Below are 26608 nucleotides of genomic sequence, written 5' to 3'. Positions count from 1 at the left end.
ATCCAAAAATATTAGGTTAATCAAGTGAATGCGGGAGAGCAAGTGATAGAGTTGCTTTGGTTCTTTATCATTAGATCCTTTTAGGTGAGTTAAAACATACTTTAAAATACGGATGGTTTTGCTTCATTAAGCACCAATTCCTAGTCCGGGAAACTCTTACCAGCCATTAAGAAACCAAGAGTGGAATATTCCTGTAGAATATTCTCGTACGAGCAAACTTGAATTGTATTGTACATATATGGTTTGCTCTTCATAGCTCTTTGGTATCTGAGAAAAAGGATGGTTAAAATTTCAGTTCTTGCTATAGTGAAGGGAGTTATGGAATTGTATTATTTTTGTGAATGCATAATTCTTGCCTTCTATCCTGTTATCAGCTTTAATGTTCGATATATACCGTAAAAAATTCCGTAAAATGACGATTATAAGCCCTGGGCTTATTTCTGCTGATCTCCATGCAGTATAACCTGGGAAGCTTACACACGGGGAGGGGGTTCGAATTGAGCGGACAAGAAACGACTTAAGGTTTTGATGAAAGATGTATTGTGAGGATGCCACTTTGGCTCAGTAAAAGTTTTCATCTTCACTCTTCATGAAGGCTATTGGGAGGCGCGGTGGCCTCATGGTTAGTGAGCTTGTCTCCGGATCGAGCGGTCTGGGTTCGAGACCTGGCCGCAGATATTGCGTTGTGTTCTTGGGAAAGACGCTTTACCCTAACAGTGCCTCTCTCCACTTAGGTGTATAAATGAATACCTGCGAACTTAATGCTCGATCGATTTTTGAGATTTTCGCGCGTTTTTTTGTTTTTGTTTTTAGAAACCTCAACAAAAGTAACTATACATTATATTTATTTTCATTTATGCAGCGACTTGCGCTTGCCTTGGAAATTCCCTTGGTATCTCCGAGTACTTTCAGGAAAGATGCTGTAGCGTAGTATCGTAATGTTTATTATTTTATATTTATAATGTTTTTATCCTTTCATGTATATACGTATTTTAAACGTTTAACTTATAACTTTTATTTTAACTTTTAATAGTTATTTATGCAGGGCCCCACTGAAAAGCACCTTATAGTGAAGTGGGCTATTTTTTCATCATCATTATCATTATCATAATCATTATCATTATTACTGTTGCTGTTATTGTTTTTGTTAATGTTATTGTTATTGTTATTGTTATTGTTATTGTTATTGTTAATGCTGCAAGGACCTAATAAAAGATACAAAAAAAATGTTTTCATATTCGGAAGAGGTCGGTTCTCCCTACCGGTTGTTACAAAATGTTATTTATTAATTTAACGTTTACCCCCGTGTCACGCTCGAGTTTGTCCTAAAGTAACGTCACCATCCATCGAATTCTCTCGGGGGACAGTCTATATCTTTCAATAACCTCGTTTTCTCGCATATTTACCATCGATGTTATTTCCATGTATTGTCTGGGCTGTCTAGCTTGAATCATAAGAGCCGCGATACTCGCCATTTTATTTCGATAAAAACGCCCGAAAAACGTTTTCGTGAGGTTGTGAGTACCCGTAAAGTTTACGGGAAAAAAGTGACGTGATTTTCTCTGGCCCGAAATTTTCGTGCGCTTTGAGAAACTCCCGGAAGTCTTTTCGGGAGCTTTACAGTACGGTTTTCGGAGCCCAGACGTTTGCGGGTCTTTAGTGAAACGCACGTTAGGTATATTGGATCAGGGATATCTAGGATCACAAGTCTTATGCATGGGATCAGGATCAGCAAACCTTGAAGGCAAAAACGGGTCTCACAGTCTCATTTTTCTAGCGATTCCGATTTCTCACATTGTTAAATATCGAAAGTACCATTCGCCGCCCCTAACATTCTTAGCTTGTAAACGTTGTACTCGTCCCACAGATCGAAAATTTTCCTTGGACGCTTTCGGTATTTTTTCCGCAGGATTTGCCGCAACTTGTTCTTGGAAACGAGCCTAATCTGAAGGGATGTTAGGCGAGCCTCTCGGTGGAGAAGACGGATTAAGAGAGATTGTAGAAGCTGGGATTATCAGACACGACGAAAGGAAATAGAGAACGAAATAAAGGAAGAAAGAAAGAGTGAATAGGCAAATGGATGGATTGTACATAAAAAAGCCATAGCGCAACAAGTATGTTATGTGGACCCCAAGATTTTATTTACAGCGTTGTTTTTGTAAACTTTCATGGTGATCATACTTCAAGAGGTCAATTTAATGAACTGATGATTAAAATGCGAAGACATAATGTTAGTAAACAGTGTTTAGCGTCTTTGTTAGGTATCTTGATTTAAATTAACATATTCTGTGTTAACAGTTAATAAATATTTCGTATTAGTGTAATTAATGTTCTCCTAGACGTAACTCTTTTCTGCTTCTTTTATAGTCTCTCTAACCCATTCAGTCATGTCCTCCATGTCTGCGTACACTCCATACTTGTGTGGGTCCCCGCAGTTGTGGCCCCAGGAAACCACCCCAGTTAGATACCAGAGCCCATCCTGTTCGCAAGCTAGCGGCCCGCCACTGTCGTACTGGCAAGCGTCGACTCCACCCTCCTCAAATCCAGCACAAAGCGCCCTGTTGTGAATGGCTCCTTCGTACGATTTCTCTGCGTTGCACTGGTCTTGATGAACGAGCTTTACTTTGGCTTCCCTTAAAATGTCAGGCTTTGGTCCTCTCCACTGTGTATGGCCCCAGCCGGTAACATAGCACTCCTTACCGGCGGGGAAAGTAAAGCCCGGAGGAAGGAGGCAGATTGGGGATACAAAGTTGTCCAAAATGGCGGGAGATTTTAGATGCAGCAGAGCTGAAAGTGAAATGAAAATACAGCTTTTCATTGGTCATCGTTCCTTCGCACCTGTTCGGTCAAATAGACCCAACTTGATTGCTAGGCTGGAGCTACAGCAAGAGGGCAAAGCACTATTAGCACAGCTACTCGTCCTAGACTCACGACTGTAGTGGTTTTAATTTACTTAGAGACGTCTGGAACATGCATTTCGTAGACGAGAGAACCGGCAAGAGACAATAACAGCTGCCATTATTACCAGCTATTCATCCATTTATCCATCTATCATTTTTCTCTCCCCTCCTTTCTCCTTTCCTTCCTTGCTCTTTTCTACCGACCATCCGTTCCTCCATTCAATCATAGGTCGTTAGATTACGACGCGGTGGAGAAAAATCTTTTCCTAACTGAACTTAATTAATTTGAGGTTGACAGTCACCAAATACCAATTTACTTTTGAAGTTTAATGAGATAAAATGCAATAAGGTCTCTTTTTCCTACGGAAAGTAAGGGCAAGCGGAATAAGAATGCGGGAAAGGAAGGTTATATTTTCTTTTCTTGGAAATGGAAGGAGCGTCTATTGGTGACGAATGGCTTGAGAAATGTTACAAAATCATGACATCTTTTAGCAGTGATTTCCTGTGATTGGGAAGATAAATTACAGTTGATAAGATAAGAGAAAACAGAGATATATAGAAGATGACATGACAACGAAGTTTCTCATACCAACGTCATAATCGGGTGGGATTCCTTTGATTTCTTGGTCTGTGACTTCATTTCCGCCGCCAGTATACTGTGGGTGAGTATAAATGGACTTCACGTTTCTACTTTGTTCAAACCAATCCTCATTTTTTAGGTGGTGCTCTCCTAAGGTTACTGTCCAATCTTTGGGATCAGTAGACAAATCAGGACCTGAAATCAGATTAGCAAGAAGATCGTGGCGATGCTTTAATTATCTTATGCGTATTCCTCTTGCTTTGTTTTGTTAACAATTAGCTATTATATAGGCTAAGCTTTATGGTAATTTGGTAACTTGCACCTGTAATTACCCAAATGCTCTATGAAATATTGTATGTTTCTTTCCATTGAGTCTCACCCATAATATTGAAATAAGACCTCTACGGATGAAGGGATGTGATTGCACCAGGCTGACTTGTGAGTCTAGAGGATGTGTAAACATACACGCTGAAAGAACTTGGATCATTTACATAAACCAATCAAACTAGTGATAAGAATCAGTTTGTTCTGCAGATGTTCCCTTCTTTTAAGATAAACACGTGACAATAATTGTAAATTTCCATCACTGAATAGAAGGTAAAGTCCAAGTCATTGCGCTGTTTGTGCAGCATGAGGAATGAAATGTCAGAATGAAATAATCTGTATTTCTTACCAACAAAGCAATGCGATGCAGAGACAACCCATTCTGGCGAAATAAGGGAACCTCCACACATCTGAGTGTTGTTTAGGAGCAGAGCCACCTGCCAGGGCCACGCCCCGGGAGAACTGATCCGGCCGCCTACAATGCGCTTATCTTCTTTCTCGTTTTGCCAGAACCTTACACCACATTCGGGCTCTGAGAGAAATTCATAAGATCCTTTCAATGTGTAAAGCGCTGGAAAACCGTGTTCAAGGTTATATTAACGTTCGAGAAATTACAGGTATTGATAACTTTTTGTTACCGTCAATTCAGCTTTCAAATTCAACTGTGCATGTGTAAAGGCCATCGAAAAGAAAAAGTACACCTCGTTTTTTATTCGTAGGATCCAATGAGTTAAGGTTTTTTCCTATTTTAAAATGGCGACCTGCCCCAGATAAGGTGTTATGTTAAACGAAAAATATAATTATTATTTTTGGTTTTACGTTATCGAGCTATTGAACACGCAAACTATTTACAGTCACAAGATTAACGACCATAATATGTACACGCGGCTCTGCCCCTTTGGTGTCCTTGTTAAAGAAGTTCAACTGTGTACGTCTTGAGAAGTAAAGTCTTTTTTTGGCTAAGATGGACATTGTTGCTAATGTTTCACGAAAGCTGCGGCTCGCTGGTCTTTTGTATTCTCGAATTTCAGGGCTGCATACAGATTAGCGCTGATGTCAGGACACATGGCAAGGGAAAATATATAGTTTTTGTTCTTACCTAAGACCGTTTTCCAGCTGTAAGGTTTACATAGGCCAAAGACGCTTGCCAAGATCACTATCCTTGTTGTACCCCAAACAAACATTCTGAAATCAAACCTGCGTGGCGTAGCAAAAAGTTAACTGTGTGGACCAGAGTTTAAAGTTATGTTGAACAGAGATATAGATTGTCGCAACTTTAAAAAGTGTAATTTGTTAAGCAATAGAGGACTTTTTCCGTGTTTACATAACCTCAGCAAGAATTCGAGACAGTTATGCAAACCCAAGATGCATCACCTTCGAGTCCTCTATTGCTTTTACAAAAAAATATCTCTAACAACGAGGTTTACATACTCACATCTAAACATACCTATCGACCAATGAGAGCGCGCTTACTATCTTAAATATTATATAAACGGCAATGTTTAATTTACGCATAAACGGGACCCCTAAATATGTTTGATTAACCGTCATATGCAGCAGATGTTTATTATAATGTTTTTGTTTTGAATTTTACTTTTTTGCATATATGTTAAGAGGAGAGCACCAAAATAATAACGCCTCGCAATTTTTCAGGCTTGTAGCTTTTTGTCTCTGACTTAAATTAAGACCAGGTTTCTGAAGATATTACAAGTAAAGAGTAAGAAAATCCATTCTCTAAATGGTCCAGAAAATATAGTAAAGTTGCAATTCAAAAATTATATTGATATTATTCATTATCCTGTTGGCTTTTTCACTCCCTTGAAAGCTGAACACATTTGTGTACTCGTTTGAGATATTTTTAAATAATAGAGAAGTTAAAAGTGTAAATTTCTTAGATATAGCGTTCAAACCGATGGTTTATTTTTACAATTTAGAGAGCATCGATCTGTTAGCATAATTTTCGTTGTCCGCCACTACGCTGATTGTTCAAGGAACTATAATGTTTTATTTCATCAAGCGTATCTTCTTTATCTTCATTCATGTAAAAAAGTAATACACGAAACATCACTAAAACCCTCAAGTTGTCTATTTTATTTACCCCAGAAAAACAACCTTGCAAGGATGCATTGAATCTAACAGAGTGCCACGAGAATCTGTGTCTGACATAGACAATTGAAATGTGAGTTTATGTATAAACGGCTTTCACGCAGTGCTTTTCTTACCTTATATAGAACCTCCCAGAGGTGTCGAGTCTCATCCAGCCTCAGCCAGTAGAATTTCACTGCAATTTACCGTTCAAAACATGAAATACATGTTCTAATACATCTACAAGCAGACTGCTCGAGTGACTGAAACTGCCGCTCGCGAACAATTCATACGGTCATTTCCATACGGGAACTCGTTATCATGCAACTCCAACAAAAAAGCCAGGTGAATGGAGTCCTTATGAAGTCTTGTTGATTGGTCATGCAATTGTTGAAAATGAAACTATTCAAAAGAGACATGCATTTTGAGAAATATTAGTATAAAATACGTCTTGGAATTAATTGTCTGGCATTGAAAATTTCGTATCCCTTAGAAATTGTCCGAACGTCGCTAATACATCGTGAAAACACCTACGTTAATTATTGAAAATCGTTCGTTGAATATCGGACGCGCGCCAACTTGTCTATTACATCACGTATCATACATGCATTATCAGTGGAATAAATTTATCAGTTAATGCTAAAAGTCCCGATAAGATCAGAATTTCCACCTGCAAGTTTAGTTCAGTCTCGCTCCAAAAAAGATCTCTGATCGTATTGAGTTGATCAGGGAGACATGGCACTCCATTCCTTTTGGAGGGTATTGAGAAACACAGACATCTGTATCACATTTCTCGTACGGTCAACAGCGAAAGAGTTAGATTTTTTTTTTGTAGATATTGATAAATGAAGAGATCTTGGCATTAACCGAAAATTATTCCATGAGTCCGCATTGGATACGAAGTGATAAATAGCAAACGGGTGTTTTCTATGGTGAATTTCATTGCTTCTATACTAAGTTCCTTCAACGCAATTATTTTTTTGCGTTTGGTTGTGTTGGAGGGTTACCTTTCCTCAGGGCGTTTTAATTGAAAAAAGTTGTCCCTACCAACCAATCCCAATATGGCCATCTTGGTTTCGCGCCTGCTCTGTATGTACCGACTTGTCCCTTAAGGGCGAATAAAGGTGTTCACATAGGAAAACAGTCGGTTCGCCCCAGAGTCACCCTGGCTTCAAATCGAGTAACTCTTTTTCCGCTAGGCCACCCTGGAACCGAGCTAACTCTGTGATTTTTCGTACAAACGTTTCCGTTTTCATTCCACATGTGGCTCGGTATGCGTGAGCCTCCGAATAGAGACAACTCTTCTCCATATCGGAATAGGTCCTTAAGAAGTGAGCATCGCGTCGCTTAGTTTTGCCGCCTTTTTCGCACAATATTATCTTAAGTAAAATAGCAACATCTTCCTATCGATCTCAAATTATATCTTAAAATTCATGAAGTGGTAAAAAATTTAGTCAGTGAACTATTTACTGGTAAAACAATCATTCCATTTGCGTCTATGTCATATGAGATTGGTTTTTTTTTCTTTTTATTATGTCCCCTATCCATTATTATAAGATTGTTGTAACGTGCTTTGCGCCAGGTGCCTTATCCATCAAATACCTTTTTTTTGCCAATGTTTGGTTTAAGATAGGTCGCTTAACACACCCAAACCAGGTTAGCTTCAAAGAGAATCTTGGCTGAAAAACAATTTAAGTTTCAAAGTATATATACGTGAGTAATCAGAGGAGACAGAGACTGTTTTGGAGGCGGAGTGACAGTTTATATTGCTGGTTTTCAGTGTCACGCAATTCAAAATAGATCAAAATAAAAAATCAAAACCGGTCAATAGATAAAGTCTAGAATCTGGGAAATGAAAGAAGGTAAATATGCAAAGACTCTCGCCAAAATTCTGGTCACAGCAATTTTTCTTATGCGAGATACGCGGAGAAATTTTTTACCCAAATTTATAGAGATTTGTATGGAGACGCCATGCTGGTGCCCATCCGTATGGGCACCAATATGGTGGCCGGAAACCAACAGAAACATCTGTCACTGAGTTTTGACACAAAAGCGTGAATTTATCCCTCGAGGAACTATAAAACATTAAAATAATACTTTTTTAAGGCATGAACTGTTCAGATAGCCAAGTTCCCCGAAATAAGTCACTTTTTTAACCATCATGACAGCTCTTTAGGCCGTCATGTAAATGCCGCGTCACGCAGAAGCTTAGAAATTCAAGCGTAGTGAATCACAAAACCAAGAACCCATTCGGAGCGAAAATTTGTGTGAATGTTAGTTTTTAGCTGCTCTTATACATCATTAAAGTAAAATCTCAGGAAGATCAATAGTTTTGTAGTTAGAATTTTAGTGACGTCATGTGAAAACCAGCTATTGCCGACCATCTACAGTTCAACCTGGTAAACAATGAAAGTAGCTCAAATATTGAAGCGTTCTGGTTTGAACTTGCGCCGCCTAAAAGCAAGAAAATCTTCTTTGGCAGCCTCTGTAGGCCACCAAATTCGGATGCTTCTGTTTTCTCCGATGAAATTGAATCGATGTTGACGAGTTATTCAAAGGATGACGAGGGAGCCATATTTTTGGGGGACTTTAATTTTGACATGGTTTTGAATTCGACTGGCCTTCAACCGAGAGCAAAGAACTTCTTACGTATCCCCAGAGCTTTCCATTTGACGAAAATCATTAGTGAATGCACGAGAATAATGGTTCTCTTTAATTGATCTTGGGTGTTTTTAGTCTCTCTTATTGTTCGGATAAGAATATTGGTTTTCAATTTAAATCGCCTGGGCGTCGTCAGGTTTATTTAATTGTAATTTATGGCGTCATTGCGTGGTCAGAGATCTGATTAGGAACCTCTAGATCGAGCTACGAATACGAGATTAAGTACGAGTACGATCTTCGAATTTCAAACCAGTGACGTTTTTAAGAGCCCTTGCTCTTCATGTTGGTTTTTTTGGCAGAGAGGGTGTCTCATGGGATAAGGTGGGTATGTGACGTGATTATGTGAAGACTACAAACTAGAATTAAAAAGGTGTTCTCGTCCTCGATCTCGCTCTCCTACTCGAGTCCTAATTCTGCTAATGTGAAGTCTATAGAAGACGATTTCTTGTTGGAACTGCACATACATAGGAACCCTGTTTTACATCACCCTGAATATGAATTATAAAAGATTAGAAGCACCTTTACATCTCTAGACTGACGCAATGTTGTATTTTAAAAACGTTCAACCGCGTAATGACGTCATATCTTCCATCACGCTTTGCAAAAACTTACATAGCGGCGCGCGGGAATTTGAAATCCCATAATAGCAGAAGTGAAACGTCCGGCATTCAAAACAGGCAAAGAATTATCCACTTCAAATCACTGAATCAGTTAAACACAAACACCGACTTGTGATTTCAAACAAAACTTTTCTTTAGCCGAGATTCCTTTTAAACGCGAATGGGTTCCTCAATGTTAGATTTTCCAAAAAAGTCGTAATCATTGGGGCCAGTAAAACTACTGTAAAAATGAGTAAGATATCGTTTCCCAGACTGACGTCACATTAATTTCTTTGGTTCATGGGAAGCTGCAAAAGAATTACCGTGTTTGTTATGTTCTTGCTACCTCAATGCTACCTTCAAAATTCCATTTACAACCTTTAGGGTGGTAAATGGAATTTTTATCGAAGTGCATTTTATTTCATTTGAGCGTTAAAACCTCGTATAGTTTTAACTCGGTTATACAGCTGAACAGTTGCTGAGCGTTACCAGCAAAGATTTTCCCTAATTCAAAGCTTGCTTCTTTCCGAACTTATCCACTAATGATCTCTCACCGAATCTCTTCGATCACAGCATCCAGAAACCTCGATAGATTTAATTTTTTTTTTTTTTAAGCAGAAGTCAAATTCTGACCGGAAGTGCGTTTGTACATTTCGTCACGAAAGGATGTCATCGAAAATTCTCCTTGTAAGCCAGTTTAAACTTACGGAAGGTCTGCAGGTGATTTGATCGAACGGCTACAGTCAGAGATCAACCAGTCAGTGATACCAGCGATTAATTAGTGAAAATCTTAGTCCAAGAATCTTGCCTCTATATCCACCTTTTCCTTTCGCCCAGGCCCCGCCTGCCAAAAAGGAAAGGTTGTTCTGGGGAAGAGAATGTACAAACACTAGCCTGAAATGTTAGTCATCTCCAGTCTCTTTCCCAGGGCCTGCACCTTGGGCCGCGGAAGAGTGACGACTGACATATCAGTTTCTATATTCGTAACAGTCAAATTGATTTTAGGATAATTTCACGGGATGAAAAACGACATTTCGATTTCTCTGAGATAATTTCCAAGTTTAAAAAGTGATTAAAGTTTTTGCACATATGAGTAAAATTAAGACATGGGAATATCAAACAAACGATAAAAATGTGTAAATAATATGCACTAAGCGTCACGTTTAGACGTCTTCTGAGATCTATTACTGATAATACGCACGGCAATATGGAATCCTGGCCTAGGCTCACTTTGACAAAACACGAAAATAGCAATTTGACGAAATCTATAGTCTATATAAAATGAAGCAAAGCGTAACTGCTTCAAATTTCTGACGAACGTCGAAAGCAAAAGGAGCCAATTTGAAATCGTTGTTAAGTTGTAAGCATGTTTTAATACACTTAAATTTTTAATTTCTATAATAAATCACGAAACATTTTGGGAACATAAACAGCTATAAATTTTGGCGGACCGTAGAGTAGAATAGGACCGGCTAAATTTACCAATTAGAGCGCGTGTAGTATCTGGTAAACACAATCACTCAAAATTGCCTTTTATCTCTTCCATTTATTGTTTTAAATGTTGAATAACGTCTGTGATCCACGTGCGCAGCACTCGTACATCAGCATAGACTCCGTATTTATTTGGAAGTGCGCACTTCTTTCCCCATGATATGACGCCCAAAAGATACCAGCGTCCGTCGTATTCACAGGCCAGCGGTCCACCACTATCTTTTTGACATGCGTCAATACTGCCATCTTTGAAGCCCGCACACAAAGCCGTTGGAGGAACAGTTCCATTGTAAGAATTCTTTTCGTTACATTCATCTCTCGAAACCAAACGAATTGAAGCTTCTTGTAGGAAGTTAGACGGGGGCTTGTTCCACCCTTTAGTCCCCCATCCTGTTATGATGCAGGTCTTTCCGGGAGGAAATACCATGTTAGCTGTGGCGAGGCAAATTGGGAGCACGTGACTATTGTAAATGGCGGGACTTGAAAGTTCAATTAAAGCTGCAAGTGTTGAAAGCAAGGAAACGTTGATGCAAATGCGTCCTTCAACTAATCATAAAGCAATTACCTGATACGATTGACTCGCTGTATGAAAGAAGTTGTTATAATTATAATTATTACTATTACTATTACTATTACTATTACTATTACTATTATTATTATTATTATTATTATTATTATTATTATTATTATTATTATTATTATTATTATTATCACGTAAGGTCAATGAAACTGGACAAAAAAGTCAGCCGTGCTGGTCCAATATATGTTGTGTTACATTGTGCTCTACGTTCTGTTTGGATGCAAGCAAGACGATTAACAATTATACAGAGTACCAAAAAGTTAACATAGGGGGAACGATATCTCTTTTCAGCTCTCAAAGAACCCCGGGGAGATACTCGATATACAATTTCGTCAAAAGTACAATTTTGACCACACTAACACACCGCTCCGCTTGCCCAACTGCTATTGGAAAACCGTAATGCGAACTGCAGTGTGTAAGGCCTGACGGGTTGCCGTGAAATGACAAAGTACTTTTCGACTGAGTGGGACGGCCGGACGGCAAAATAACTGACTCCAGGTAAGAAACAATGAACCTCCCAGCGCTCGGTCTACACGTCCAAGCCTGGTGACAAATGTTTTGCCGTCCGGCCGTCCTGTTCAGTCAATAAGCTCATAGTACTACTTTATGCTCTTCAGAGAATTATTTCCGTTCAATTTTTCACTCACCGACATCGTAATCGGGAGGTTGAACAAGAACTCCCTGTTCAGTCTTGCCCCAATACTTTGGGTGCATAATAATGTTCTTCACTTCCCTGGTTTCTTCAAATTCTGTCTCCGAAGGAATTTGATGCGCACCAAGTTTAACTTTCCAACGAGTCGGATCCGTTGATGATCTGTAATCTGCGGGAAAGCAAAGTAAAAAACATCGTTTCCTTTTAGTCACATATGCTGTCTTTGCTGCACGATACACAGGTCTGAGTGCAATTGTACTTTTACAAGTACCTGGTAAAAAAAGATTTAAATTGGAGGACGTATTCAGTGACGCACCTGTGAAGCAATGACAGGCAGTTAAAATCCAGTTAGACTTGATGAGTGAGCCGCCACACACTTGAGTATCATCCAGCAAGAGAGCCACCTGCCATGGCCACGCCCCGTCACCACTCATGCTCCCACCCACTATTCGCTTGCTGATCACGTGAGATCTTGTCCACGCCTTCCCATACCTCTTGGTTTGGGGACGGAGAAATCGTTTTCCACATGATTGAAAATCTTTAATCAAAAGCAAACAGGATCATGATTTTAGATGCTTAAACTTCCTGTGGATAAAATATAACCTCGCAAGAGGGTCTGACAAATTATTGTTGTTCTGGGTGAAAGATATCTTCCAGTAGCAAGATTAAACAAGACTGACTTAATTTGATTCACTGACTTCGTGCGACATTACCACCACGACTAAGCCCAGTCCACAGTACGTAAAAGAAATTTGAAAACACAGCTTTATTTCTACGGCCAGGCCTACCGTCCACCCTAATCCTTCACGAAAACAGAGCTTTTCGAAAAAACTCTTCAAACCTGAGGAAGATGAAAACGTCGGTTTTGCGTTTTAGTGCGGACGGAAAACATTTTGAAAACGAAGCTTTCCAAAAAAAGATGACGTCAAGATTATCACTTGATTTCCCTGACATAGTCTTCCTTAAACACAAATCCAAAATGACCAGTGATTGTTGCGTTTTTAAATTTCTCCGGCGTAATGTGGACGGAAAACATGTTGTTGTTTTTTTTTAGAGTGAAAAGGCCGTTTTCAAATTCCTCCGACGTAGGTTTCAAGAAATTCGGGAAGAAAAGTTGGCCAGCAGAGATATTAAGACAAATTTTAATTGAAACAGAAAATTTCGAGTCTCATAAGGCATGGTTAGCAACTTTCAGCTCATTCATTACCGCTAAGACAAATCAATATCTAGAAAAAAGGTGAAATGTCAAATTGCAAAAGGCTCTATGAATGGACGCTGTTGACAGTGATGGTCAGGTATAGCCGTAATAACTATGGGAAGAAAAATTCAACAAGACATGAAGCAAATACGTTTACGTGGTTTACAAATGTATTTTACCTTTTTTTTACCTTTTTCTGTGAAAAAAAGATGGCAATTCCTCCATTTAATTAGAGCTCCAATGTCTAAGTTTCCTTGACAAGCCATTTTAAGCAGGTGTTTACACCAAATTTACATTTTTTCTATGTTTTAGCATCCAATAATATTTTTGCGTACATGAGTGCTCACTCAACTTACCTCTAGGCGAGCTTTCCGCCCGGTAAACCGACAACTTATCACCAAGAAGAGTTGTGCCACCGCAGCTGACTTGGATTATTGTGACAGCTAGCAAGGTGAGACGCTGCTTTCTCCAAAGATTCATTACTAAGGCAATGTTACGGAACAGTGATGACTTGAAATAAACCATGTCAGTGTAGTTAGACAAATGCAAATTTCAAACTTATTGTAGGCGTTCATTATATTAGAACCGAGGATGCTTTCCTTCAAATACATTAACAGTTAGAGAGTTTATCAACACTAGTAATATTATGGGCTCTTCTGTAGCAAAATGAACATTAACCTAAGAACAATTCTGTCTCTAATCACCTAAGCATTGCAATCGTCTTTATACAATGCATTTTCACACCTCGTCCAATACAATAGATTACGGTTTCGCACGTTTTCCCATTAAAAAGTTCATTTTTGAAGATCTTTCATCTGTGCGTTTCCTGAGCTAAAATACCTCTTGACTTGCTTATACCAGGCCCTGTCGACTGCTTGATTAACAAGGAATAACAGCAAGAATTTCTAACTGGTCTTATTCAATGCATTTATATACAAAACCATTTCAATGTCAATCCCCACGTTCAAAATTTTCATCAATATTTCGAAATACCATTTTGTACAAAGTTAAAAATGTGAAAATGCCTCGTCGAGCTAGTTTCTTTTACCCATTTCTCTTTAGTTTTAACAAAAAAAAATTATTGCCGTAAAATAGTTCAATCGAGATGCTCTTGGTTTCAATATCTCGGCCCAGTTCTTCATTTTAAACAGCATTTGAATGCCAGCCAGCTGCTGTCGGAATCGACACAATACAAACTTCCTTCTTTCATTTAAATTATTCCTTCTTTGAAAAGCAAATTAGCTTAAAGATGTATCCGTGACAGATGATGTTGGAAAACAAAATTGCCACAAGTTTAAAAAACACAGTTCGATGGTCATCCTTAGAGGGAAAACAAAAAAACCAAGGATAATGTTTAATGCCTGCGTTTAACAAATAGTGGGAAAACTAACAATTCCAAAACTAAAATGAAATGAAAAGTCAAAGTTTACCGGTTTGAACTTGCGCCGAGAACACCAGCAACTTGGCATCCATGTGTGTTAATAACAATAACAGAAAATTCTCTTTGTGAACTTACAAGTAAAACGCTGCTTTTTCAGATTTGACTAAAATTTTTTCGTCGGTCGCTATAAACCGTTTGTGCTTTGTATTTCTCGACTGAATTCGCATTTAATATAAATTTTTTTTTTCAACGAATTCGTCGCACAGTCGTTTCTGGTTATTTTCGAATAAAAGAAGGAAAAGACTATTTTGAACGTTTCTTGTCTTAAACAATTCAAAATGATTCCCGCAGAGTGATAACTGCAATTCCCCTCGTGAAAATTGTTAATATTCTTTTCGTAAGTTGAATTTTACACAGTAAGCTCAAAGATGAAAAAATAATACAAAGCGTTCGGAAGTGGTTAAATTTCAGCTCACACAGTAATAGATGTTTATATGGCAAGGCTGATTGTGTGCAATAAATCACATTGTCTTGAAAGAGATGACACAGCTAAGTGAGATAATTCAGCTTGTATTCGGCAAATAACACCTAAAAAACCTCGCAATTTTTAATCAAGCTCAGGACATTTTTGCCGATTAATTTGCATCTTTTGACAGCTACACGAAAATAATTAGTCGTGAAGTCTGTCAAAGATGTTAATAACTTTTCTGGACGTTTGTCTTTATTGAAAAGAAAAAAAACAGGAAGGATTTGCAAAAGAAGTGCTACTAAGCAAGATAGTTTTTTGTTCGCCTGTATTTTAATATCTTAATTGTTTCACATAATCCATTTAGGTTTTCGCGATTAAGAAAATTCGAAAACGTTTATTAAAAAGCGGAGGATATATTTTACAGAGGATGTGCTTTGAATTGTGCCCGTTTATCAGAATTTCTGATCTGGAAATCAAATCCAAATTCTACGAATTTGTTGTGAACATAAAAATATTTCGGTTAACACGTCGCCAAACAAAACACCATACACGATTTCGCCAAAAGTGAAAAAACTAAACAAAATGAAATCTTTCGTTAAGAGATGTACTTACTTAGACCTCTCAAAACAATATTATTCACAACACAGTTTAGCATCATTAGGACACCTTACCTGTCAATTCTGTGCAATTCTCGTTGGTTATGCCGTTTGTAAGACATTTATTCCATACTACCAACCAAAGATCACTTTCGCGAGAATGTTCCCTGTTCGCTTACACCTGCGAATTGAACCTCCCTTTCCATAACAACAAGCGGAAACCCCGCAGCTTATGTTTGTCGGAAACCTTTCATTTTAAGTGTCAAAAATAACCTGCCGTTGTGAAATGATCTTTGATCTAGTGGTTAGGATGAAGCGATTTACCCGCACTAATGATCAAGTTAATCCGAGGTTATTTTTTATTATTCAATCTGATTGTAACTTTATCAGCTTAGTTAGTGGTTTATACAAGTATATTGATCTGTGCATGGCCCTTCGGTGAATGTCTTTGTTGATTAGTCCACAACAAGGTTAAGTTTTACACCAGAAGTACTTAATTAAAATGGCATAATTAACAGCTAGGGAAATACGGCTAACGGGCTGGTGGGATAACTTCTCGCAAATACAGATTTCTTTTGCGAAACTGGGGTAAACAAGGTAGAATTGCCAGGCTTTTGCCACTGCTGCACGCTTGGTTTGGCCTGCCTGATGTAGATCCCAGCGGGTCCTTTACGAGCCATAACAGTCCACCCACGTTGATGAATCTCGCGTAAATTATGTCTGTCAATAATGTTGACCTATGGAAGTGAAAGGAATTCATCTAACTCTAAGTTATACTTCATGGATGAATATTCCATGGGAAAAAGGATAGCGGCCTTAAACAGCCCATAAAGTACGAGGAAAGTCATGTCAGTTTTGCAACATTTGTCCCTCTGCTAACGACATAGTGTATGCTAGGTTTGAATATGTTAGAACTTCAGTTTCTTTACGTTTTTATGAGCGTTGCTTAAGTTTTCGTGCTTTACGAATTATGGGTAAATTTACCAGTCGCCATTTTTTTTTTCCTGCGGAGGATTGAGGTTTACAGCAATGCATTGGTAAAACCTGTCTTTAGTCGCAGTTCACAAAACCCAGTCCCCCTAGCCGCCTTTTGGGATGTAGCGATATGATTTTGAGCGGAGTGATGATAGGGATGGGGGATTCAAAGTGAGGCAAGACCAGGCTTTCCTCACACTTTGTCCTAAACCATCAGCCCCTGGTATTTGTGTGATTTGTTTGCGACCTCACAACGGCAATGCTTAATTCGTAATGAAGTCAAGTTGAGCCCGCCGTAAGTCATGTTGCTAATATAACATGAATATAAGTAAGCAACCGCTTCCTTTCACAAAATTTTGTGCCCACGAAAGTTACTTGCACAACCTGTTTGAACGCAGAAACGTTTGCGTGGTTTCAAAAGGGTGCTTATCTCTCTCTTTTTGTCACGGCTTTTTCTTCTCTCTGTCTTGTTTAACCTAACTTGTCAAAAGTGGTATTTTTTATATATTCGTTTTATTTTCTTATTCTATTTGATATTTACTTTAAAGAACGTGAGAATGACAAATCTGTTGCCTTGGTATCAGAGTTTAGCGATATATCTGAAAACTAGAGCCTTTAGAAACAACATGCAAAGGAAATTTCAGGCTGGATGGAAATTATTTATTTATAGTTAATTATCATCTGTTATGACATAGATTAAATAATTGTATTATCATTGTTTATGTCTAATGTAGTAAGCATGTAATTACGACACGTGTGGTAAAATTGCTATACTTCGTAACCAATTGTTTCAGAATTGCCAGTTGTAAATTATAGAGATAAAAAATTGAGTTTGAGGTCGAGTTGGAAATCGAGTTGGTAAGACTACAGATTTTTTGACTCTAAACAGGCTAAGCTGAGTATCTTTCAACCGGGCTAACCTGAGCGTTATCCAGTTTAACCGAAACGCTATTAAGGCTCAGCTAGAAGTCCAGCTGGAATTCAAACTGGAACGTCCAACTCGAGGTTTCAGGGTTGCCTGATGGTTGTCACGTACTCAAGCGTGAGGGTGCAGTTGTGTTACGGTCACGTGTCAAAACAAAATTGTGAAACGAAAACGTGCTAACTGGTACGATTCAAAGTGCGCTGTCATGTTCTTCCCGAGAAAACCACTTTTTCTTGTGGGTTTAGCCATGTGCAGGTTTCCTGGTGCTTTGTAAGTACTTAACGCATTAAATTTGCTTTTTGTCGGAATAGCTCATTTTTATTTTGAGCGAGAAATATTCATACTGTTTGTATTCCATGACGTGGTGCACGAACTAGTCTTTGATCAAACTGTTCCCTCAGAGAAAGAGTTATGAGATAGTTTAAGTTTTTGTATACATGACTACATGATTTCTTGTAAGAAATCCGTAACGGAAAAGGACCGGATCAAATATATTTCAAAGAAATTGTGGAAGTGAACATAAATTTCAAGTTTACATGATCGAAAACAAAAATTACCCTTAAAGCATAAGGCAGTTATCAAGAAAAAAACACGCAAAGGAAAAAAGTTATTTTTGTTTGTTGAACTTGTAGTATCTATATCTTTTTTATGTTCAAAGAAAATCTAAAATGAATGTGGTTTTAACTTTGCGGTAATTTAAACACGTTGCTTTTGTTTGTCAGTAGCGTGACGGATAGTAACGCAATCGCGTCCTTAGAAACTAGTTGACGTGAAAAAAATTAGCTTGTCGATATTCGCTCTCTTGTCTTACTCTTACAAGATAATCAAATTTTTTAAGAGGTAAAAGTTCTTGTTTGACTCATGCGAAGGGAGTTTTTACTGTGCCCCATGTTAAAACTGGATAATTTCGTTGTTTCGAGAGTTCTGTGAAATGCTTCCAATCTCCCCTTGGTAGCTTTCTGTCACTCTGTGCTTAATGGGTGTCACGAGATCCGTAACATAAATTCCTCTTGCTAAAATTTTGAAAAACATTTTGAATTTTACTTTGTTGGTACATATCTATAACTTTGGATTATATTTGTAAGCACATTTAGTAGCAAATATTTAAAATACGTATTTGGCTGTTTTGAAATTCAACGTTGTACCCTTGTGGCTTGTTCTGTGGTTCGCCAAATCAAGTGGGATCGCAGTACAGTGTATCAACATCTGAGCATGTGCAAAGTGAAGAGGAAGGTAATTCCGGTGCACCCCCGCCGTCCCTCATGTGAGACGTGGCAGTTCTGCTTGTGCGTGGTGATTCACTTCAGGCTTGGGTTAATCAACAATTGCAGGTGAGCCAAATGTTCTTAGTTAATTTATTGCTGCGTTGTTTAGCAAAGGGACATAGTTTTAATTGTAAATCTTCACAGCCGTATTGTTCAAAAGTCCCCGTATGCACACAGTTCCAAGTTCCATTTACGTGATATTCAGCAACATGATTTATCTACCCGTGCTGGGATAAGCTGAACGAAAAAGTCCGTTATCAACATTTATAATCATATTTTGTCCTTGCTGACGCCGGACCGAGGTCTTTACATGAGTGTCTGAGTGATGGGAAAAGGGCTTTGCTAACTGAACAGGAATGTTATCGTTCAGAAAACTACGTAAATGAATGTTAAGAGTTGTTCAGTGAATTGAGTGTCATAATTGCAAGTAAACTTTGTTGCTTAAGAAGCGACTTTATTTGTTTCAAGTAGCTTTGTTGCCTTGACGAACTCAACTGAGAACTAAGACGGGAAAGCGTTATACCCCGTACAAAAAACGTAATTTTCTCAACTGGCTGGACTATTTCATTGCATGTTGTATTTAGTATATTGGTTTCAAAACAGTCTTGCCTCGTGACGCAGCAAAGATAATATACAATGACGTCAAACTACACGTGGGGTCCTTTGTCAATGAGCTCAGTCAATGGAACTTCAACTTTACGGAAAGACGAAAGAGCTGAAAGCTCAGTAGTCTCAGTATATTGCAACTTTGGTGACTAATGAAAAATAAAGAAACGAAAAAAATTACCGACCAATCAATCACATGCTTTTATGTATTGATTTTAAAAAACACAAGAACTGAATATCGGAATTAAGAACCCAAATTGGGAAATATTGTTCGAATGTTGTGATATCTGTTTGGCATAAAAATAAAGGACAATCATGCTCTTGGACGATATTGCGATGGCATGGTTTGTCATTCATTCCTTCATTTATTCCGTTATTTGCACGGTCTGTTGGACATTCAGTAACTACAGTCAGTGATTCAGGGCCTCTTCATATGGGCCCGGTCAACCGTGTTGCCGTCTCACTCTAATTTCCTTTGTAAAAATTTCCATGTGTTCATATGAGAAGACGGGTCAGCTCGGTTACCGAGATTTTTTTTTTTTTGGATTTAAAGAAACATTCGTACAGGACTAAACTTTCATTACATCACTCTACTTACATTACTCAACATCTCTCTACTTATTATATTACTGTAGTTATTGGATTAATCGCTAGTAAACACTAGTACTTATTTTTACTTATACTAACGGTCACTTACTAACAGTCGCTTACAGCGTTACTTACATTACATTGCTAAACAAAACATGACTTACATTACAATACAAAGCTCACAAGTCGCTAATTGAGCTTATTTGCCCACTTAAAATTACTTGAAGTACTTTACAAAACGACACCTTAGTTACTTTCTACTAACAGTACGAAGTAGATGAAAATTTTCCCATATGAGCACTCAAGCCCAGGTAACCGGGACGAAACTTTTTTTGACAAAATAGCTTCGCTTTCGCAAACATAGCGGCCAAAATGGCGTAATTTTTGAGTCGTATGTATTTCCAGTTCAGAAGTACGCTAATTGACGTTATTGGTAGAGTTTCAACTTTATTTGGCGTCATTTTGGTTTTGTTTTCTGGGCCGGGTTGTACAAGGCCCGATTAAGCTAACCCAGGATTAGCGCCGGAGAATTTTCTTTTCAGTTTTTGTAACTTTTGGGTGCCTTTTTCTGTGTACATCGTTTGTCCTTCAGGTTTGAGTTTGAAAAATCTCAAACTACGCAAAACAAAAGCAGTGAAAAGCATTTTTATACAAGAAAAATGGATACTTCGATTGACTTTTAATCCTGGGTTAGCATTAACCGGCTTTCGAACAACCGGGCCCTGAATTTAATCCTAGGCTGAAATTTCCCATATGAACAGACAACAAAACGTGTCCCAGTAACCGAGCCAGCCCGGTTACCGAGCTCATGTGAAAAATAGGCCCTAATTCACAACACTTATAAATGAACATTTCTGCCCAAACTATGTAAGTGTCCTAAGTACGTTCGTCAGCTGTAGCTGTTGGGTCAACGCCGTTTCTCTATCAAGACTTTGGCTTGTTTGCCTATTCCTTAAAACCCTAGACTTAAGGCGACCTCTTCTTTAAATTTCACCTTAAAGATAAATCAATCACTGACTTTTTTTTATCATTTTTTGCCATTCTTACGTGATAAAGCATTTTTCCTTTTTTGTAATATTTATGTATATATACTTTTTCACAATCTTTTAATCCATGTGTTTGCTTTTTTGTTTTATTTGTATTGTCATTGAAAAGCCCCGTCAGGGAAGTGTCATTGAAGGTGCAGTATTCTATTGCTTTCAATTACTTATGTCTTAGTTCTCATTTTCTTGACTTTGTTTTGCAGCAAAATGCCTGCCAAGCGATCTGCACGGTTAACGAAGCAAGCAGCAAAAGCTGTAGCAGCACCTCCAAAGAAGAAAACCAGGAGACCTGAACCGAGTCCGTCTGCGCAGTCCTCTGAGTCCGCTCCGGAAGCTCCACAACCCACCCAGGAATTAAACCTGCCTCCTGGTTTAATTGATCAGTTGGTATCAAGAGTGGCTGATGAAGTAACCAAGAGGTTGTGTACACTGCACTACCATTATATTTCATAACAGCCAAATATATATAAATAGCTGAGTTAACGAAAGAAAAGGAAATGTAAAGTAGGCCATTTGTTGTGCACAAATTGATATGCCACTAAGGTTAACAGACAATATTTGAGTAGAACTAACGTGCAACTGTGGTTAATGCGGGGAGTCTTTTCAAATGCAAATGTCATTCACTTCTTTTTAGTGATATTCCCCCGTATGAGCCTCCATTGCAAGCTAGTTCCAGTCCAATACCGTGAATACGAATATTGTCCATTCTCCTGTACTAACATTGTTTTATATCGTGAAGCAACTTGCTACCAGCTTTAACTTCGTAGATTAATTGTTAAGGTGGCTCGCAACAATTTCTAGCACTTTCCAAGACTTAGATGTTGATGGGTCATTATAACAACTCTTTATCAGTTGTTGATGCAATCATAGTACCAACCCGCCCCCGCTCCCCATCATTTGGGTACACTTTGTTGCCATTTTCGAGACACAATAGGTTACCATAGCAACTGTAGGACCTGCTAAAAACACTCTTAATTTTAGCTTGAAGTACTTGTATTTCAAAAACGGTACGGGGAAACCCATATTTAACTTGGAAAATCCAAGTTGTAGATATGGATGGGAGATTCACTCGCTCCTGTTGGACTTTTTGTGAATCCGCTTACCAATGTACAAGGCTTTCATAGTCGTAGCGAAGTTCAAGTTATATTCGACCTGGAAGTGCAACGATTTCCTCACAGACTGATTAGTTTTAATTTTTATTAGCAATGTTTCTTATTTGTTCGTTGCGTTTCTGACGCAAGTATTCAATATCTTACCTCAGAAACAAATTACATAGAATAGATTTTCGCACGAACGTCTCTATGTATAGAAGCTAATTTATATAAATAGCGCATTTTCCGAAGACGTCCGCTTAATCCAGGTTTGACTGTATTCGACTGCCTAAAGAAGGTATTGAAAATCACAGAATTGATGTGCTGTATGAATTTTCGAATGTTTCAAGCCGTGATTACACGAATGATTGGGCGGTTTTTTGATACCACGATTGTAATATGAAGGGTATTTTAGCAGGTCATACTCTTGCTACTGTAACCTGTTGTGTCGCGAAAATGTGTCTTAACCATTGAGTGAGTGTTTTTTTGATACCATGATTGTAGCATCAACTGATAAAGAGTGGTTATAGCGACCGGCATCAAAATCTAAGTCTTGGGAAGTGCTGGAAACTGTTTTGAGCCACCGTAACATAAGGTAAGAATATTGTATCAGTCTTAAGGCTACTTTCCTTTACGTTCTCCACGTTCGCTGCGATCGCAACAGAAAAAGGTAAGCGATCCTTACGATGACTACTATATGATCGCTAAGATCGCTATAAGATTGCTGGAGAGTGGTTTCAATATTATTACAACGGTCGCTGAACTTTTTTCTGCAGAGATCTATCGTAGCGATCATTTAGAAACCTAGTGCTCGATACTTTGACTCCAATACTCCTTATGTGTTGTGGAGGTGTGGTGGCCTCATGGTTAGTGTGTTGGCCTCCGGATCGAGTTGTCAGGTTTCGATCCCTGGCTGGTCTTCTTGGGCAAGACACTTAACTCTCGCAGTGCCTCTTTCAAGCCAGGTGGATGAATGGGTACCGGCGAATTTAATGCTGGGAGGTAACCTTGCGATGGACTAGCATCCCATCCAGGGGGAGTAGAAATACTCCTTTTCGGTTCTTGGCACTGAAACCAGAGATATGCACCGGCCTGATAGGCCACCTGGCTCGTGTGTAGACTTTATCTTACTCTCTATGTGTTAACGCGTGAAAGATAATTAAGTAAGTGAAGGGCATAACTTCCACTTCAAATTCTTGTGTTACTATGACAACCTCATGCTACACGATATACAAACCGGAAAACCTTTTCAGTACAAAACAACTTCAAAGTTTGCCCGGCGCTATTTGCGCGTATGTATTCGATGTGCATCTCACGACCAGACGTCTAGCACTAGTCAGGTAAATAAAATACAGATTATTTTAATGATGGATACCCTCCTTCATATTCGGTCATTTAGCTGTACATTTGCAAAACGTTTAGTGTATTAGTGATACTAGCTCATGTGGCGAACATCAAGGTACAAAACGTCTGATAAAATGAGAAGCCACTTATTGACTTTTTGAATCAAACTGATTATTGTAGGTCTATGAATATGATTATTGTCTTACAAGGCATGCCAAAACCCGAAATGTTATTAGAAACGTTCGGACCGACACCTTAAAGTTACTCATTTGGTCGTTATGTATGCGATATATGCAGTTCAAGATCAGTAGTCAAACAAAAAGCTATCCACTTCAGTGTTCGCGAACTGATATGGCGTGAAAGTAGTCGAACGATACGAGCTGCTGTGAGCTGTCTTGGGAGAGTTTAATGATGCTTTATAATGCAATGTAATATCAGAGGATCCTTGAAAGTGACTGATTTAAAGTCGTCCATTCACAATGCACTAATTTAATATTTGTGTTGGAACGCATGAGTGAAAACGAGAATATTAAAATTGTCCCGTTTCAGCGCAATGATTTTGAATCCTGCCGGTTTCTCGTTAGGTTTAACAATCTCTCTTGTAGCAAGGGACGATGATCTAGTCTCTTGCTTGTAAACAGATTGCATTTGCAGCTGAACGATAAGAAGAGTCATATCGTTACGACAACCTTTATTTACACGAACAACAATGCGGTCATTACTTTACTGTAGAATGACAGATATTTGCCCATGTACTGTGAAGGGGTTCTAAGTAATAATATCATCCCGAAAGCTCTCTGTTGGAATTATTTTGGGAATTATAACTAAAAAGAATTTTCTATAGAGTATTTTGAGACATTTACAATGGAAATCGCTCAAATAGGATTTTAAGACAATTTTTAGTTATAATACTCTTATAGTTCCTTTTCACCTGCGTTAATTATGCCCACTGTGCTCTTTTTAAATAGGCCATGTTTGTATTCTCGGTTTTTGGACTAGAAGAAACTCATGCGGGGAAAAGTTATCATTAAAAAGAGATTAATGTCATTTGCATTTGCAAAGACTCCCCGCATTAGCCTCAGTTGCCAGCTATAAGTTCGAATACGAATATGGCTTATGTTAAATATGAGTCCAAATTCTGACCTGAAGAACTGGGGGAAAACTATTTGTTGTGCATAATTATATCAAAGTTAAGTTTTTGCTCTTAAAAAAATTGTTTGAACATGAATGAATGAATTAATTTTATTCATACACCGAATGCAAATATGGCGGACCGCTCGGTTGGCGCCCGGGACGAGTCGCACGCAAGCGAGACTAGTGAGGCTTTGATGTTTTGTTGTGACAGAAAAGTCTTGCATCGTCGTCGATCTGGTCTGTTTTTGTTTCGCCCTCCCTATAAGTTGTTGTGTTCCTGAATGCCACCAGAAGGAATTGAAATCTTCCACAGCAGAGAAAGTGTTTTTTTTTTTTTCGTTTCCGCGGTCGCCTCTCAGGGAAAACAAACGAAGGTAAGTAGTTTACTATCGCCGAAGGAACTGTTAAAGTTTGTTCGTTCAGGCTGGAAGATCTTAGAAAATGTGTAAGCGACCGCATTTAGCTCCAAGTCGTTTTCATTTGGCTCAAAGCATTCACTGGATACAACGATGGGGGCAGTTGAAGTTCATTCGCTTGGTTATTACACCGTAGTATTTGTTTCGTGCGATTCCGTGCGAGTGGACGCGAAGTCAACTTCTTCCTTTGAGACAAAGGATGTTTTTCAAGAGGAGCTTTTCTTTACTTTGGGGAAGGTACTGGCCATGTAAATCGTGTTGGAACACCACCAGACACCACATAAGCTCGTCATTTAAACGATTTTTCTAAGATCTTCTAATGTGAAATGTAGCGAACAAACTTTAGTTCCTGCGGCGATCGTGAACTCCTTTCCTTCGTCTCAACGAATTGCATTGATCCACTATTTTCCCTAAGCTTAAGAGGCGAACGGTGGAAAATTTATATCCCTTCTCGTGGCGTTCAGAAACACAGCAGCTCGTAGCCACAGCTAAATAAAACAGACCAGATCGACGACAAAGCAAGACTTTTCTGGGAAGCATTGTCAAAACAAAACATCAAAGCCTCACTAGCCTCGCTTTCATGCAACTCATCCCGGGCGCTGACCGAGTGATCCGCCATATTTGCATTCGGTGTATGGATGAAAACATGAAGTATTTTAGTTATTAGCTTTCCTCAGATGATTAATTCCAAGCACGACTTTCACCATTGCTTTCTATTGGTGTTTTCCCGGTTTTTCGCTGCATTTGACTGCGTGTTAAAGTCCAAGTATTTGTAGCTTGATATTTTTGATTATATTTTTCAGGATGACGGGTTCGGCTCATGTCTGGGACTATTCTATCCTCCATGGGCCTCACCGCTGGGCAAACACTTTTCCCGCCGCAGCCGGTAAAAAGCAGTCACCAATTGATATCCAGGCTTCTTGCGTTCAACATGACCCGACTCTGTCCCAGACCCCTCTCCACGCGCTTTACATGAAAGACAGCACATATACCATCACGAACAATGGTCACTCGGTGGAGGTGTCTCATTCGTCAGGAAATGGTTATCAACTGAGCGGTGGGCCGTTGCTTCACAAATACCAGTTTAAACAATTTCACTTCCACTGGGGTGCCAGCGATAAACAAGGCTCCGAACATCTGGTGAATGGAAAAGCTTACCCAGCTGAGCTTCATCTGGTTCACTGGAACGTTGATTTGTACGAGAATTTTGAGACCGCTCTGACGCAGGAGAATGGTCTGGCCGTGATTGGTGTCTTTCTTGAAATCTGCGACGATTGTGAAAAGTTGACGCCTATTTGCGATCTCCTACCACGCGTCCAGTACAAAGACGACAAGTACAAAATGAAGTCTAGTTTTGATCCGGGGTCTCTGATCCCAAGCACCAAGGACTACTGGACCTACAGTGGCTCGTTGACTACGCCTCCTTGTTCTGAAAGCGTCACGTGGATTGTGCTGAAAGAAACCATTACAATTTCAAGGAAACAAATGGAGCTGTTTCGAGCCTTGCGTGGCTTTCCCTTCTGGCAGACGACTGGGCCGAATATTGTTGATAATTATCGCAAGGTGATGCCGCTGAACGGTCGAGTGATACGTTCGACTTTCCCAGTGGATTAAGAAGTACACTGGCTTATTGAAACCTTTATATCAGACAAACCGTAATGCATTTCAAAATCAGATTATTTTGCAGCTAGTCACTAACAATTAG

General features: G+C 38.9%; 4 protein-coding genes across 6 annotated transcripts in view; 1 reads left to right on the top strand and 3 right to left on the bottom strand.

The window, feature by feature from the left end:
* The window catches only part of LOC145485612 (uncharacterized), a 194857-nt gene that overhangs the window by 42374 nt on the left and 125875 nt on the right, over window positions 1-26608 (bottom strand). The gene's annotated exons all lie outside the window — the stretch shown is intronic.
* LOC145483720 (transmembrane protease serine 2-like) lies at window positions 1153-6287 on the bottom strand. Its single transcript, XM_081462269.1, has 5 exons — window positions 6027-6287; window positions 4904-5001; window positions 4154-4336; window positions 3490-3675; window positions 1153-2787 (listed from the first exon to the last, which is right to left on the bottom strand). The coding sequence occupies exons 1-5, from the start codon at window positions 6059-6061 to the stop codon at window positions 2336-2338; spliced, it is 954 nt and encodes a 317-aa protein (XP_081318395.1). The 5' UTR covers window positions 6062-6287; the 3' UTR covers window positions 1153-2335.
* Window positions 10647-14819, bottom strand: LOC145483718 (transmembrane protease serine 6-like). Its single transcript, XM_081462268.1, has 4 exons — window positions 13427-14819; window positions 12189-12410; window positions 11868-12041; window positions 10647-11138 (listed from the first exon to the last, which is right to left on the bottom strand). Exons 1-4 carry the CDS (start codon window positions 13593-13595, stop codon window positions 10696-10698), a joined length of 1008 nt encoding a protein of 335 aa, XP_081318394.1. The 5' UTR covers window positions 13596-14819; the 3' UTR covers window positions 10647-10695.
* Window positions 13454-26517, top strand: LOC145483714 (carbonic anhydrase-like). 3 transcript variants are annotated; one of them, XM_081462261.1, is made up of 4 exons: window positions 13454-13521; window positions 18596-18747; window positions 21122-21337; window positions 25707-26517. In XM_081462261.1, exons 2-4 carry the CDS (start codon window positions 18629-18631, stop codon window positions 26515-26517), a joined length of 1146 nt encoding a protein of 381 aa, XP_081318387.1. In that variant the 5' UTR covers window positions 13454-13521; window positions 18596-18628. The 3 variants fall into 3 exon arrangements, with proteins under 3 accessions (XP_081318387.1, XP_081318386.1, XP_081318388.1); XM_081462260.1 differs by lacking the exon at window positions 13454-13521 and adding an exon at window positions 17143-17686; XM_081462262.1 differs by lacking the exons at window positions 13454-13521; window positions 18596-18747 and having other exon boundaries at window positions 21250-23349.

The sequence above is a fragment of the Orbicella franksi genome, chromosome 4 (assembly GCF_964199315.1).
Source record: "Orbicella franksi chromosome 4, jaOrbFran1.1, whole genome shotgun sequence".
Classification (NCBI taxonomy): Eukaryota; Metazoa; Cnidaria; class Anthozoa; order Scleractinia; family Merulinidae; genus Orbicella; species Orbicella franksi.
This window is presented reverse-complemented; position numbering and strand designations above follow the sequence as displayed.